Source organism: Chrysochloris asiatica, unplaced genomic scaffold, assembly GCF_000296735.1.
Source record: "Chrysochloris asiatica unplaced genomic scaffold, ChrAsi1.0 scaffold00010, whole genome shotgun sequence".
Classification (NCBI taxonomy): Eukaryota; Metazoa; Chordata; class Mammalia; order Afrosoricida; family Chrysochloridae; genus Chrysochloris; species Chrysochloris asiatica.
Window position 1 is genome coordinate 34,454,060 of NW_006408528.1, and position 14,512 is coordinate 34,468,571.

Here is a 14,512-nt window from a genome sequence, read left to right on the forward strand (position 1 = left end):
CCCTGTGTACAGAGGGGATAGCATTGATATTTAATGTGAAGACTCCTTCCCTCTCTGTTTATATTTAGAGTTACTACCTCCATGAGTATAGGTCAGATTTATCAAATTGTAGCAATTACCTTTATTTCCTATATACAAAAAAAATTGTTTTTTGTTTTTTTTTGTAATCTTCCTCTAGTTGAGTTCTAATTATAAAGCCATCGAGGCTAGGTCAGATGGGTACTGTCTGCAAGTTTGGGTGTTCTTGTGCATTTCCACTCACTTCATATCAGCTGGATGCTTCACTCTCAGCTCTAGCCCTCTGTGGCTATGTCCTTGTCCGCGGGTTCAAGTGTCCCCAGGTCTCACCACAGTTTGGACCAACCAGCCCTTCCTCTTCTCTCTCTCATCTCCAGGTCAGTGGAAGTCAATGGACTGTGGTTGAACACAGCCCATTTCTTCATTGCTGCCTTTCCCTCTCTTCCACTCACCAGTAGACCATTGTGGTCACCAACAAGCTTACATGCTTGTTCATGTGTTCCCTTTGAATTTCAGTCTTAGAGGGGGAGTTTGTCCTGAAGGAACTTGATTGCTTGCCTTGATGGCTTCCTGGCGAGCAGCTTGCTTATTCTTGTAGTAGCCAGTCATACTGACATTTTCGTATTGGGTTTTTCATGATGACCTCTCTTTGAAGATGTATCTTCTGTTGCTCTAGCTGTTCCAGGCTGGTCTGCTTGTTCTTGCTAGTGGGACTGTCCCACCTCATAAGGTTCTGGATGGGACTCAGGAGTCCACCTAAGGTCCTATACTCTGCAAAGGCTTTGGAAGAGGCCTATTTCATTGGGCAAGTGCTAGAACCCTTTTAGGTATTCCAGTCAGTTATAAACTGAAGACAGGCTACAACTTTTTTGTAATCATGTTTCCCTACATTCTTTTCTATCCCGCTCAAGTGTCTATTTTGCAGTAGTAAACAAGGGAAACCAATATTCATAAGACAGTAAAGCATCTTAGTATTATTTCCCCTCTTCAAACTGTGCCTAGATCCCTGTATCACAGAGCCCTGTTGTTCCAAGGTTGAGCATGCATCACTATTTACCTCTGTCCCACTTAGGCCATGCAAACCTGTCTCAGTGTTCCCCTATCTGTCTTTTTCTTTCACCTCTCCCCCTTGTATTGCTGTCCCCAACACCCAAACTAACCCCCGACCCAACCCCACTGTTAATTCTTTAACAACCCCACTGTTAATTCATTAATTCTTCCCTCCATTTAAGTCAGTTTATTTTATCCTGTAATCTACCTGACCTTCTCACCACCTGGATCTCTGTTCCTCTGTGTTTACCTTCTTTCACATTGTAATCGTTTTGAACATAGACTAACCTCTGAAATCCCCTGTTCTTATAATTTTATTCACTTCTTGAGTCTTCCATTTGTCAATTGAGTTCAGGGTGATGTTGCCACACGTGTCTTTCTCTGGTTGTTGCCTCTTGTTCGTTCTCAGTCCGCAGAACTTCCTTTAGGATGTTTTTCACAGAAAGGTTGGCTTTGGCAAAATCCCTTAGCTTCTGTTTATCCTTGAGTGTTTTGATTACACCTTCATATTTGATTGACAGCTTTACTGGCTAGAGGATTCTTGGTTGGCAGTTTTTTTTTTTTTTCTCTCAGGGTTTTATATATGTCTCCCAATTGCCTTCTTGCCTGCATGGTTTCTGTTGAGCCATCTGAGGTTAATCTGTTTTGCTTGCCTTTTTATGTCACACTTCTCTTTTCCCTAGCTGCTTTCAAGATTCTGTCCTTATGGTTGAATTTCATGAGCTTGATTATTATATGTGTTAGTGATTTTCTTTTAGGGTCTGTCCTTCCTGGGGTTCATTGAGCTTCTTGAATGCTTATCTTTTCACTTTTCAGGATGTTAGGGAAATTTTCTTCTAGGAGCTCTTCAACTATCTCCTCTGTGGACTTGTGTGATTCTTCCTGTTCCAGAATGCCAATAATTCTTAAATTATTCCTCTTCATGTTGTCCAACATAAATCTTAGGCCTTCTTCAGATTTTTTTTATCCTTTTTTTTTGTGCTTGTTCTTCTATCTTCGTTTGAGAGATGTATCTTCTAGCTACTAGTTCTGGCTTCTATCTCTTCAATTCTACTCCTTTGCCCTTTCAGTGTATTGTCCATTTTTGATATTCTATTATTAATCATCTGGACCGCTTTCTGTAGGTTTTGAATTATTTCCAATGCTGTGTCTATCTTATTTGATTGTTCCTGTAGCGCTTTCTTGACTTCTTCCTTATTTTTCTCAACTCTATTGTATAGTGTTTTGATACATTTTATAATAATTTTTCTGAATTTCTTCTCAGGCATTTCCAAAGCCTGCCCATCTTCCAGTATGAAATGTAGGTCTACTTCCTGCTCATTTTCTCAGTCACTTTATCTTGTTTCTAGACATGTGCTGATATGGTCATCTGTTTCTGTTTTTTTGGCATATTCAGGAGTTACCTGAAGCCTTAATACTTTGATGGTTGTGTATTTGGTATTTTTATGCTTTCTGATTGTCTCTAGGTATATTTGATCAGGAGATAGGCTTCCCTTTCCACTCTTCTTCCTGAGAAATTTGAAGATGCCACTGTTGGTCATTGTGATGTAACTCAGGATTTAATTTTCAGCCTATTCTCTTTTTAGCCTGCCTGTCTGGCGCCATAATCTCCATTCAGGCCTTTTTACTGGTGGTAAACCGTTCAGGGCCGACTATGGCCATTTTGCACTGCTGTTTGGTTTTAAGTGGAAACTGTCACTTTAAATTTTGAAGAGATCTTTGCACATGTGTAGTAGAACCCTCCAGGTGTGGGGGTGGGATGTCCACTTGCTCAGGCACCATCTCTAGTCACCAGAATGGAGGTGTGTAGCCAGCAAGAGACCAATGAACAGATACAAAAACAAAGAGTGTGCACACCTTTATCTCCATGGTTCTGTCAGGTGTCCGTTGCTGTTCTGATCCATCTTCAGCTTGGTTTCACCCAAGATGGCGGCTCCTGGGGCAGCTGACTGTCTTGGATTAGAAGCAATGGATTTCTTGCTTCTACTACAAATTCCCCTAGCTGTAAGCCTTCCAATCTTCTAAGTATTCCTTTATATGTGGTTCAGCATTCTGGCACCATCCCCTGAGCCTGCTTGGTCCTGTATTCTGTGTTGCTGCTGATGGAGCTCCTCACTGCTCTTCTACCCAATCCACCTTGTTTTCCTTTTCCTTCTTTCTTGTCTTCTTAATGAATCTTTGCTTTCTTCTTGATTGATGTTCTTGATGTTATCCCACAACTCTTCTGGTCATCAGTCTTTAGTGTCTAATGTATCAAATCTATTCTTTAGATAATCTCAAAATTCAGATGGGATACTATGTACTAAATTTCCAGCCACCAAAGTGCAAAATGGGTTAGGTGGTGATATGTATTCTAAAACAATTCACAGTCTAATAGAAGGATTGAATGTCCTACTGAAGAATTTTCTCAGTCCCTATTGTCTCCCTTGGGAGCCCCTATTGCTGATGCAACTGTGCCAGTCCATCTCATTGAGGGCCTTCCTCTTTTTCACTGACCCTTTTTACCAACCATAATGTCCTTCTCCAAGGACTGGTCCCTGCTGATAACATATCTGAAGTATGAGAGACGAAATCTCATCATCCTGGCTTTTAAGGAGCATTCTGGCTTATACATGCGTGGTTCAATTAGTTTGACTCCTTTTTTTTTTCCTTAAGCAAGGCCTAAACTTTTTAATTTTTTTAGGTAGAATTTTAAAAAGGCAACATACAGATGTTTTAAAAGACATTTTTGCAGCTATTGTGTAATAACTGCCCTTTTTGGTAGATTTTACCAGGTTTAGAGTTTGGGACCCTGGGTCAATATAGGGTAAGTGGTTGTTTGAAAGCAAACATGTATTGAATGCTTAAGTGGGCCAGCCCCATTTACTTAATAGACAACCAGCTGTTTATAAAGGAAGAAAAAAGATTTTGAAAGATCTAATTGTGTGATCCCAATTACAAGTTAATGAGTGGAAGAGTAAGGACTTGTGCCAGGTTTCTTGACTTTCTAGGAGATGTGTTTAAACAGTGTTCAAACAAATTTATACACGCAGGCATGGTGAACTTCTTGATTGCAATTGAAAATTACATCATTGCTTTGAGGATGGAATTCTTGGCTCATTCTAGAGATGTTTCCTCCAGGAAGACTGTTGTACAGTACAAATGCAGTACTGTAGCTGTGGTGTATATTGCAATAGCTGTGGTATATATTGCAACCTCCTTGGTTTGGACCATTTCTTATGTCCGTAGACATATGACACAAAATACGGATGTTCTGCGTAGTGTTTGGGTATGACTCAGCTCCATGGAGGCATTCAGGGACTCTGCTTCTTTCAAAAAAGTGATGCTGCCACCTTCCTAACGTGACTTCTGAGGCTTCTGTGAAAGCAAGGGAAAGCAGGAAGGATCATGCAACAATCTTCCGAAACCAGGCCTAGAAATGCCTATGTCACTTTTGTACACATTGTTTTAGCTAGAATATTTTCAAATGGCCTCATTGAACTGCAAGCAGCTGAGATATGCCATTTAGCAGTACTCCAAGAAGGAAAGAACCACATTAGTAGACATTGGCAGTGCCATATTTAAAGTTACTCATTCCCACATTTGTATGGGTTCCTCTTCTTTCTACCACTTCAACCTTGGTATTGTCCAGACCCTCATCATCCTTGTCTTATGGTTCTTTCTTTACATATTTTCCTTGGACATGTTACCTACCTTCTAGTCTTAACTACCCTTGTATTGTGATGATTCAAATTTATATTTCTAGACCTAGCTTCCAACTTTACAGAGAGGGGGCACCAAAAAGTTCATGGAAAAATACCATTAGCTTTGAATTTAATTTTTTCATGCACTGTTTGAAGCCCCCTCATTCACTCATTTAGTCATAGCCATTTGGATCTTCACAAGCATTTCAAACTCAACATTTCAAATTTATTTTCCCCCCTAATTTCCCAGCCACTATCACTCATCTATGAGTTTTTCTCCTTTATTTCCATTTTCAGTTTTTGATGTTACCATGTACCTAACTCCTCAAGCCAAGTCTAGAAGACCCTATTTTCATTAAAGAAAAATATAAGACTATAAATTTATTTTGCTTTGCCGTGTGCGTGCCTGAACTCACTAGCTAAACGACTGGTAGTAAAACTGTATATCACAGAACTGCACAAGTAATTAAAATTACGAATATCAGGGGTTTGCCTCATCTTTTTCTTTAAATGTTTAGGAACTGGAAGCAGGAAAGAAAGTTATGAAGCTGGAAGCACCCACTGTCTCACTTAATTCCTCTCTCTCTCTCTCACCTCTTTTGTCTAATCAGTCACCAAGTTTCTTCAGGTTTTATCATGTGAATATTTCTTCAGTCTACCCCACAGTTTCCTTTCCATTTCCACTGTTCTGTTTAGACCCTCATTATCTTTCCTGAACTTGCATTCTGTCCTTCCTTCATTCTCACTGTACCTGTAGTAGTTTATTAGAACTGCACACTGAATGTATCATCATTCTTTCTCTCTCTATTTTTAACTTTTATTGTGAATTGATGTTTACCACAGCATATCATCAAGTTTTACTTTAGACAATCATACATATTTTGTTTTATATATAAATTGCAACCACCTCAATGCAGCATTACTGTCTCACTTCTTCCCTGTGTTTTTGTTTGCATTCTTCCTCCTTTCCTAACTCTTCTGATCTTTGTCTTTAAATTAATGTTGCCCTTCTGATCTTAACTGGTTGATTATTCTAAGATGTGCTTACTTCTCTAGTGTTGTTGTTGTTCCCCTTATAGATCTACCTATCTTTTGGCAGAAGATTTAGTTTAGTTTCAGACCTGAAGGCTGACTGAGGACCATAGTCTCTATCTAACCAGAAAGCCTGATCTTTTTTTGATTTTGAATTTTGTTCCACGTTTTTCCCACTCTATCCAGAACTTTCTAATGCGATCCATTTCAAAGCAATTGGTAATGGTATTCGGGCACCATCTAGTTCTTTTGGTCTCAGAAATGTTCATGTGGTCCAAAGATGATTGGACTAGTTGTTTCCATGTATCTTCAATTTTCATTACTCTTCTTTCCTCTGGACAGGAAGAAGCCAATAGTTTATACCTTACATGGTCACTCACCAAAGCAGGATATAGTAGATTGTCTTTGTGGACTGTGTTATGCCATTTGACTATGGGAATATATCATTCTTATTCAGCCCCTTTTCTACTGCCTCAGTGACCTGCTTAACTTGCCACTTACCTCTTCTGACTATATTCTATACATTGTCTCCACAAATTACATAATCTTCTACTTTTCTCTGTGCACATTCCCACCTCTTTTGTATCTATGAGTCTCTGATTAGAGCCTTTGATCATGCTGTTTATAGTCTGCCTGGAATGGTTTTCTTAGCTTTCTTTATCTAATAGAATTTTAGTAAACTTTCAGTACTCAGATAAAGCATTCGCTCCGCATCTCTTCCCCTCCATTGACCAATAAATTCTTGCCAATTATAAACTCCTCAAGGGCAAGGATAATGCTTTATTCACTATTTTCTTAACATTTAGTACCATGGCTTGCAAATAACAAGTATAGCCCCTTTACCTACTCCACCTCCCAAACAAACAAACAAAGGACTGAACCTTTTAAGTTATTTTATTGCTCTGTTTGGATTATGAGAGTATATGTGCTATTTTAACCACAATCACATTTTTTTTTAGTGAGGAAAAATGAACCAATGTTTATCTTTAAATTGGCTGCTTATTTTTTCCTACAGCCATGCTAGAATGATGGGCTACAAGCTACAAAAATACTATATATTTACTCAAATACTGAGGTTTGTGGAAAAATTGTGTAACTTGAGAGTAATGTCTGCACACATAACCATTGAGGAGAATACAACATCTGCTTTATTAGAAATAAATTTTTACTAAAATCTACTAAAATATTTACAAGTTCAGTATTTTGAATTATTAGAGATGAAATAAGTGAAACCAAAATAGAGAAAACTACCCACTAGCCATTCCTCAGAAGTCCTTTACAGTGTCACTATGAATCAGAACCTACTCGAAGACAATAACAACAACAAAGTAATACCCATATGATTGATTGGTGTACTTGTAAATATTCTGTTTCATCCCATAAAGTATTTGAAGCTAAGAGATCCATTTTGTGTACATTACTGACTGGACAAATTTTGTTTAGGTTAGGGATTTTCTAAATATTTTAATATGAGTTGAAAATATATCTTTTGTTACTACTTTAAAATAATCCTGTAGTGGGTAAACGCACCCTGCAAGACTGAAACTCAAAGGGAACACAGGAGCAGGCATGTAACTTTGCTGGCAATTACATTGATCTACTGGTGAGTGGAACAGGGAGAATGGCAGCAATTGAAGATATGGGCTGAGTTCACCCACATTCCATAGACTCCCACTTACCTGAAGATGAGAGTGAGAAGAGGAAGGGCTGGTTGGTCCAAAGTGTGATGAGACCTTGGAACTCCTGAGCCCATGAACAAAGACATAGCCACCAAGGGCTAGAGCTGAGAGTGAAGCTTCCAGCTGATATGAAGTGAGGGAAGATGCCCATGAACACCCAAATTTGCAGATAGTACCTATTCAACCTAGCCTTGATGGCTCAATTATCAGAACTCCACTAGAAGAAGATAAAAAAAAAATTTTTTTGATAAAGGAAATAAGTGTAAATTGCCACAATTTGATGAACTTCACCTATACTTATGAATATAGTTGCTCAAAATACCAACTGAGAGGGAAGGAGTCTTCACATCAAGTATCAATCCTATCCCCTCTGTATTCAGGGTTGTAAGGTATGGGCAATTTAGACATTAGCTACCTAAAATGAGGGGGTGATAAAGGCACGAAGTGACTGGCTTGCAAGTTTTCAAAAGAGAGTTTACTTTAAGAGTGTGTGGTGAAAGGTAGAGTCCCCACTGAATAGTTTTCATCTTGTCTAGACAGGTCTGGTGAAAAGAGATGAGGATAAGATTCTATGATTTGACAAATTACAACTGTCACAAATGTAAAGGTAGAAGTTTTGCTACAAAAAGGGAGGAGTAGTTAATCTTAAATTCTAGGAACAGAGGACCCTAGGACCATCAAGGGAGAAGAGCACAAGCGGAATGTGGTACCCTATCCAGAGAGGCATTGACACCAGAGATGGAGGCAAAGATGAAGATAGGAAAGAGAGAGCAGCTGAGGACTGTAGACTCTTGGAAAGAGAAAGACTGAGTGCTGGTGGCCAGGTGGCAGGCTTACAGAATGTGCCCTTTGGTTGTTTAAATAATTATATATTCCTGAATGTTTTTGTGTACCTCCCCCAACCCCCAAAACAAAAAAACAAACAGAGGGAATGGAAGCAAATACTGTTGAATGATGATGCTTGGAGGAGATTGTAATCATTGCAATGAAACGATAATTGTAAAACTGATGTTCTCCCATGTAAACTATCACTCAATTCACAATAAAAACTTTAAAACAAAATCCTGTAGCATTGTCAAAAATATTTATAACTATTCTTCTTATTATTATATTTAAAAATATTAGGTATTTCCATGTTGTTTTTTGGTTTTATTCCATTGTGCTTTTACTATACCATGGACTCTAGTACCTTTCAAAAGGCATGTGGCCCAAGACTCCTCATGTTGTTGGTAAATGCTGTCAAGTAGGTTCCAACTCATAGCAACTCTGTGTAGGGTTTCCAAGGTGATAAATCTTTACAGAAGCAGATAGCTTCATCTTTTTCCCATGGAGCAGCTGGTGGGCTCAAACTGTTGACTCTATGGTTCCCAGTCCAGTGCTTACCTTATGGAGTCATTGTGCTCCATAAGACTCCTTATAGAAACTACTGTAATATGAACTCTTCCTTATTTTTTAACTTTTTATTGTGAATTGAAGCAAGATTTACAGAGCAAATCATCAGTTTTACAGTCAACAATTCGTTCACATTTTGTTTCTTCTTACTGATTTAATATCATTTACCCCAACTTCTTCCCTGTGTTTCCTAATTCTGTTCCATTTACTCAAGAACCAGTCCTTATTTTCCAATAGATCTAAAATTTCTATTTTCTGACCCTAAGAACCATCATTTTCTTGAGGCTGCTTTACTTTGACCATTGGATCGAATGATTAATTAACTTTATGAGAAAAGCTGTATTTTAATTTTTTTAAAAAGTTAATTTTTTACTGTATTCATTCAAGAATGTTGGAATTCCTCAGTTCTTCCTTCTTTAAAAGGACAGGATAAAGGCTAAAAGCTAACATTTCATGCTTGCTAGGAGCAAAAAGTATTCAAAATACTTACTGATAAAGATCAAAGACCACAGCCTTAAATAAGGGTTGCACCTCAGTGTAAAGAAAACAAAAATCCTCACTACTGGGCCAATAAATAACAGCATGATAAATGAAAAAAAGATTGAAGTTATCAAAGAGTTCATTTTGCTTGGATCCGCAATCAATACTCATGGAAGCAGCAGTCTAGAAATCAAATGATGTATTGCATTAGTCAAATTTGCTATACCACAAGACCTCTTTTAATTGTTCATGAGCAAAGAGATTCATTTGAGAACAAAGGTGCGCCTGACCCAAGCCCTGGTATTTTTAACTGCTTAATATGCTTGTGAAAGTTGGACAATGGATAGAGAAAACCATGGAAGAATCAGTGCATTTGAAGTGTGGTATTGGAGAAGAATATTTAAAATATCATGGACTGCCAGAAAAACAAACAAATCCGTGTTAGAGGAAGTACAGCCAGAATATTCCTTAGAAGCCAGGATGCCGAGACTTCATCTCTCATACTTAGGACATATAATCAGGAGGGACCTGTCATTAGGGAAGGACATCATACTTGGTCAAGTAGAGGGTAAATGAAAACGAGATCCCAATAAAATGGACTGACACCATGGCAGCAGCAATGGGCTCAGATAACAAATGTGAAGATAGCATAGGACTGGGCCGTGTTTCTTTCTATTGTGCATCGGGTCACTGTGAGTTGGCAACTAACAATAACAACAACATCAGTCAGGGATGTGATTTCATTTGAAGGTTATTTGGGGGAAGAATCTACTTCCCAGCTCACTCATGGGGTTGTTGGCATGCTTCATTTCTCACTGCCTGTTAGAAGCTCTTTTGTTCCTTACCACATGGGCCTCTCCACAGCACAGCTGCTGTGTGGCAGCTGGCTTCCATCACAGCAAGAGAAAACTAGCAAGACAGAGCCAGGATCTTTTTATAACCTAATCTCAGAAGTGGTATCTCATCACCTTTGCCCCATTTTCTTCATTTGAAACAAGTCATTAGGTCCTGCTCACACATAAGGCGAGACTATAGGAGTCCTGGTGTGGCGCTGTAGGTTAATGCGCCAGACTGCAAAAAGCCATTTGAACTGCAAGGTCGGTGGTTCAAACTCACCAGCTGCTTCTCAGAAACCCTATACAGGGTCACTATGGGTTGGAATCAACTCGACAGCATTTAACAACAACATACTGGGTATAAATGTCAGGACATGTGCATCGCTGGAAACCATCTTAGGAGCTATATAATCTTTGGCTTCTATTTGCATATGATGATGAATCCATGCATTTACTAGGTTCGAAAATTGGAAGAGAGTGTACAGAACACACAAATGAAATAATATTTACATAACACATTTAATAAGATCTTCATGCCCTTTTAATTTACTGAGACTTGAAGGAAATTTTATGAGCTTAACTTATGCACACCAGCCAGGTTGTTATTTCTATATGAATGTACCCGTTGTTCATAAGAAGTGTAATGGCATGTGAGATCTTTGGAGGGATTCTTTGCAATTGAAGCACATCTAATTTATAAATGATCATGTGCCTTTTTTCCTAGGTTTGATAGTCAGTGTTCATGAGATACATGAAATGAAATAAATAAGTTCATTTTGCCTTAGATTAATTCTTAGATCTGAGTTTTTCCTTTGCTTTTTAGTGTATTTTTGGAATTATGGAGAAGAGGTGCTATCGCTTCCTCTCCCGGTGGAGTAAATATGAATAATACTATTTTAGGGCTCCATGAGTAATCATACATGCAAACACATAGATAAAGAAAAATCCTTCTATCTTACTGGTATTGGGGGGTGGGTGCTGTGAAGAGTGGTTGCAATATCTCCTGCTTGTATTGAAGATGGAAATCTTTGAACCTTTTTTCTTTGTTAGTCATACATCAGTACATTCATTATCCCTCCTACACGAAACCACTTTAACTCTTTGTACAGAAATCATTTTAATCTAACAGACATGCATATTGGCCTGAAAACTGTAACAGTAGTTTCTTTTTCCACAGAATATTTTATGTTACATGGTTCAAAACTTGGCTTTTTGTGATCTGATAAATACATTGCTGTTTAAGTTGAAAATAATTAGTGAGTTCATTTGAATAAATTTTTTTTTTTTCATTCTGGCCTTTAGAAGTATCATTATTTTCTCCCTGTTTCCCAAGAAGTATGTTGATTTATTCTACACAAGCTTAAAGGGTTGGTTGTAGAAGGGAGGGCTTGCTTATATGCTTAACCTGGTTATTGCAACTAAGTCTCTGACTGAATTTGTGATATTAAGCAAAATTGTCAACATATAATGATTAAATAACATTCTAGATATCCAACCATGTTTTAGGATACCCTATAGCATAATTAGCATGTTGTTGTTGTTAAGTGCCGTCGAGTCGGTTCCGACCCATAGCGACCCTATACAGGGTTTCCAAGGGTGTAAATCTTTACGGGAGTAGAAAGCCTCATCTTTCTCCCGCGGAGCAGCTGGTAGTTTCGAACCGCTGACCTTAAGGTTCGCATAGTGGTTACAAATCGGGCTGTGAACTGGAAGGTCAGCAGTTCGAAACTACCAGCTGTTCCACAGGAGAAAGATGAGATTTTCTACTCCCGTAAAGATTTACAGCCTCAGAAACCCTGTTCAGGGTCGCTATGGGTCGGAACCGACTCAACGGCACTTAACAACAACAACAACATAGCATAATTTATTTTTAGATTATTCCTAATGTATGTAATTCTCTTTCCCATTTCTTTTACAGGCAGGATCACATTGCAAAGCAAGATGGGCAACATCACAATAGGTATGTTGCTAAGGTGCTTGTTGTGAAATGTTTCAGCTTCTTAAAGTAGGTATATTTGCAATGCTTTATTAAAGTACATAAAGTCTACCGTTTAGTTAATGAGCCTAATGGATACTGATAAGCAAGTCAGTTATAGGCAGAGCCAATATGTATGAATATGTGGAATTATCCCTGAGAATTTATTGGTTCACAATCATATACGTATTGTATATTATAAAGGTTTGCTGTCAGCCAGAATGAAGTTAGAATTCTGATTTTACCACTGTATTTACTTGGGCAAGGTACCTAACTTCTCTCTGTCTCAGTTTCCAAATTTGAAAAACAAATGGAAATGATAGTAACTACTTACCTGGTAGAGTTGTTGTAAGGATTAAATGCATATACACTTCAGCAGTATCTGACATGTAGTAAATAGTCAACAAGTCATAACGATTTTTATTATTTTCATTGTTGTGATCATAAGCCAGAAGTAACAGTGGCTAATAGTGCATTAGACCTAATCACCACATAGATGCTGTGCCTGTTGGAGAAAAACTTCAGATTTCTAACTGGGGATATATACCTACAGCAACCATCTGTCTCTGCTCGATTCCACGCAGTCCCTGCCTGCCTCCCAGAAAGGAAAGGCACACTGTCAGCTCTCACAATAGCAGTTTTTAGGCTTTATAAGATGCGGTGTTTTGGATGGGAAACTGGCATGTTGGTGGGGAGCTAGGCATATTGCTAATGTGAAAACCCACGGCTTACTGGTTTTGCCTTTTCTGAGAGTTTATAGAGTTTTCTCTTTGTGTTTCTTGAAATAGTAATTAGACCAACAGTCCTTTTCACTGTCACTCTTTCTGGGTTTTCTTGCCTTAGAAACATCCCTTGTACATTTTCTATGGATTGTAACTTGTATGTTCGGTAGGAGAAAAACAGAAAACAAATGTCTCCTAAGTGATAATGGTATATCATTTTAGTTAAGATGTGCCCAAAAGATTTACCTATATTCCAGTGTGAAACCAAGATTTACTGTTGATTTTTCGGGTCATTTTATCATCTGGGGATAGTAAGGGGAGTTTTTAGAGTTATTAAAGGCTAAGAGGCAAGAGACTGAGCTAGTTAGAGGAGAGAAAGTCCTAGTTATGGCTAGAATTTGTAGCAGTAAGGGAAAGGGAGGAGAATATTCCAAATTCAGAGGCACATTACCCAATAGCAGGCCTTTTAGGAAGCTGTGTATTTTGATGAAATATAATTTACCAGTTTTAAAAAATCAATTATTATGATGCTGTCCTGAATTTTCTTCTAGCAACTTTAACATCTTTGCTTTTCCTCTGACCCATCTCTAATTAACTTTCGAGTATACTGTAGGCTAGACATCAAGGTTCATTTCTTCCCCACGTGAATGTGCAGTTGTTGCAGCACCATTGGTTGAAAAAACTTTCCTTTCACCCATGGATTACTTTGATGTTTTTGTTTAAAATGTAATGGTTATACATAATTATGGATCTATTTCTGGTCCTTCTGTTTCATTGCTTTTTAATACAAAATGCTTTATTATAATAGGATTTAGCAAACTTCTCAATAAAGGGTCAGACAGTAAATATTTTTGTCTTTGTGGGTTGCATAAACAATACATAAATGAATGGGTATGTGGGTGTTCCAATAAAACTTTATTAACAAAAACAAGATGCAGGCTCTAGTTGGCTGATCTCTGCTTTCGAGTCTAAATATCATTTGTGTTATGCTGTTGGAGAAATTCTGAGTTTGGTGTTTTCATCCCACAGATGACAAGTGGGCAGTGTTTACTTGGAATTTCTTGTGATTGGTTTGTGTTTTCCATAAAACAAAAGTTTTCTGGAGAAAACTGAAGCCAGCTCTACAAATCATGACAATCCATTGACTAACTTGGGTTGTGAAGAATTGATAGTAGAAACAAAACAGTTAAAAAGAAACAACACTAATTTGTAGAAATCTGAGGAGGGAACAACTTAGACTAACCATGGCTTCAAAATATTGAAATGGGTCTCAAGAAAAGCTTATAAAATTACAAATTGAAGGGACAAGAAATGTATTGCTCTATCTGAATACAAGAGAATAGATTGTGCCCTCTCCATGATTCCTTAATAAAAAAGAATACATAGGTGTGATTTTGGTCTTTTATTCCTACTGTAGATATTGAATTAATTGATCAGCTTCTTAAGTGATTTGGATTATGTATATGAGGGGGCTTCAAAAAGTTTATGGATAAATGGTTTGAAAGATAATAAAATTTTTTCACAAACGTTTTGAAGGCCCCTTGTATATGTTCTAGTCTACCTCTCCAAACCCAGTTCTTCCTAATGTCTATAATGTAGAGTTCTCTCTCAAAAGCTGAGTCTATAAAATCCTCTTTTGCCTTAG

General features: G+C 37.9%; 1 protein-coding gene across 1 annotated transcript in view; it reads left to right on the forward strand.

The window, feature by feature from the left end:
* The window catches only part of FAM185A (family with sequence similarity 185, member A), a 57,898-nt gene that overhangs the window by 24,762 nt on the left and 18,624 nt on the right, over positions 1-14,512 (forward strand). The window contains exon 5 of the mRNA XM_006834401.1: positions 12,089-12,130. Within this exon, the coding sequence (XP_006834464.1) occupies positions 12,089-12,130 (42 nt within the window). The remainder of the gene's footprint in view (positions 1-12,088; positions 12,131-14,512) is intronic.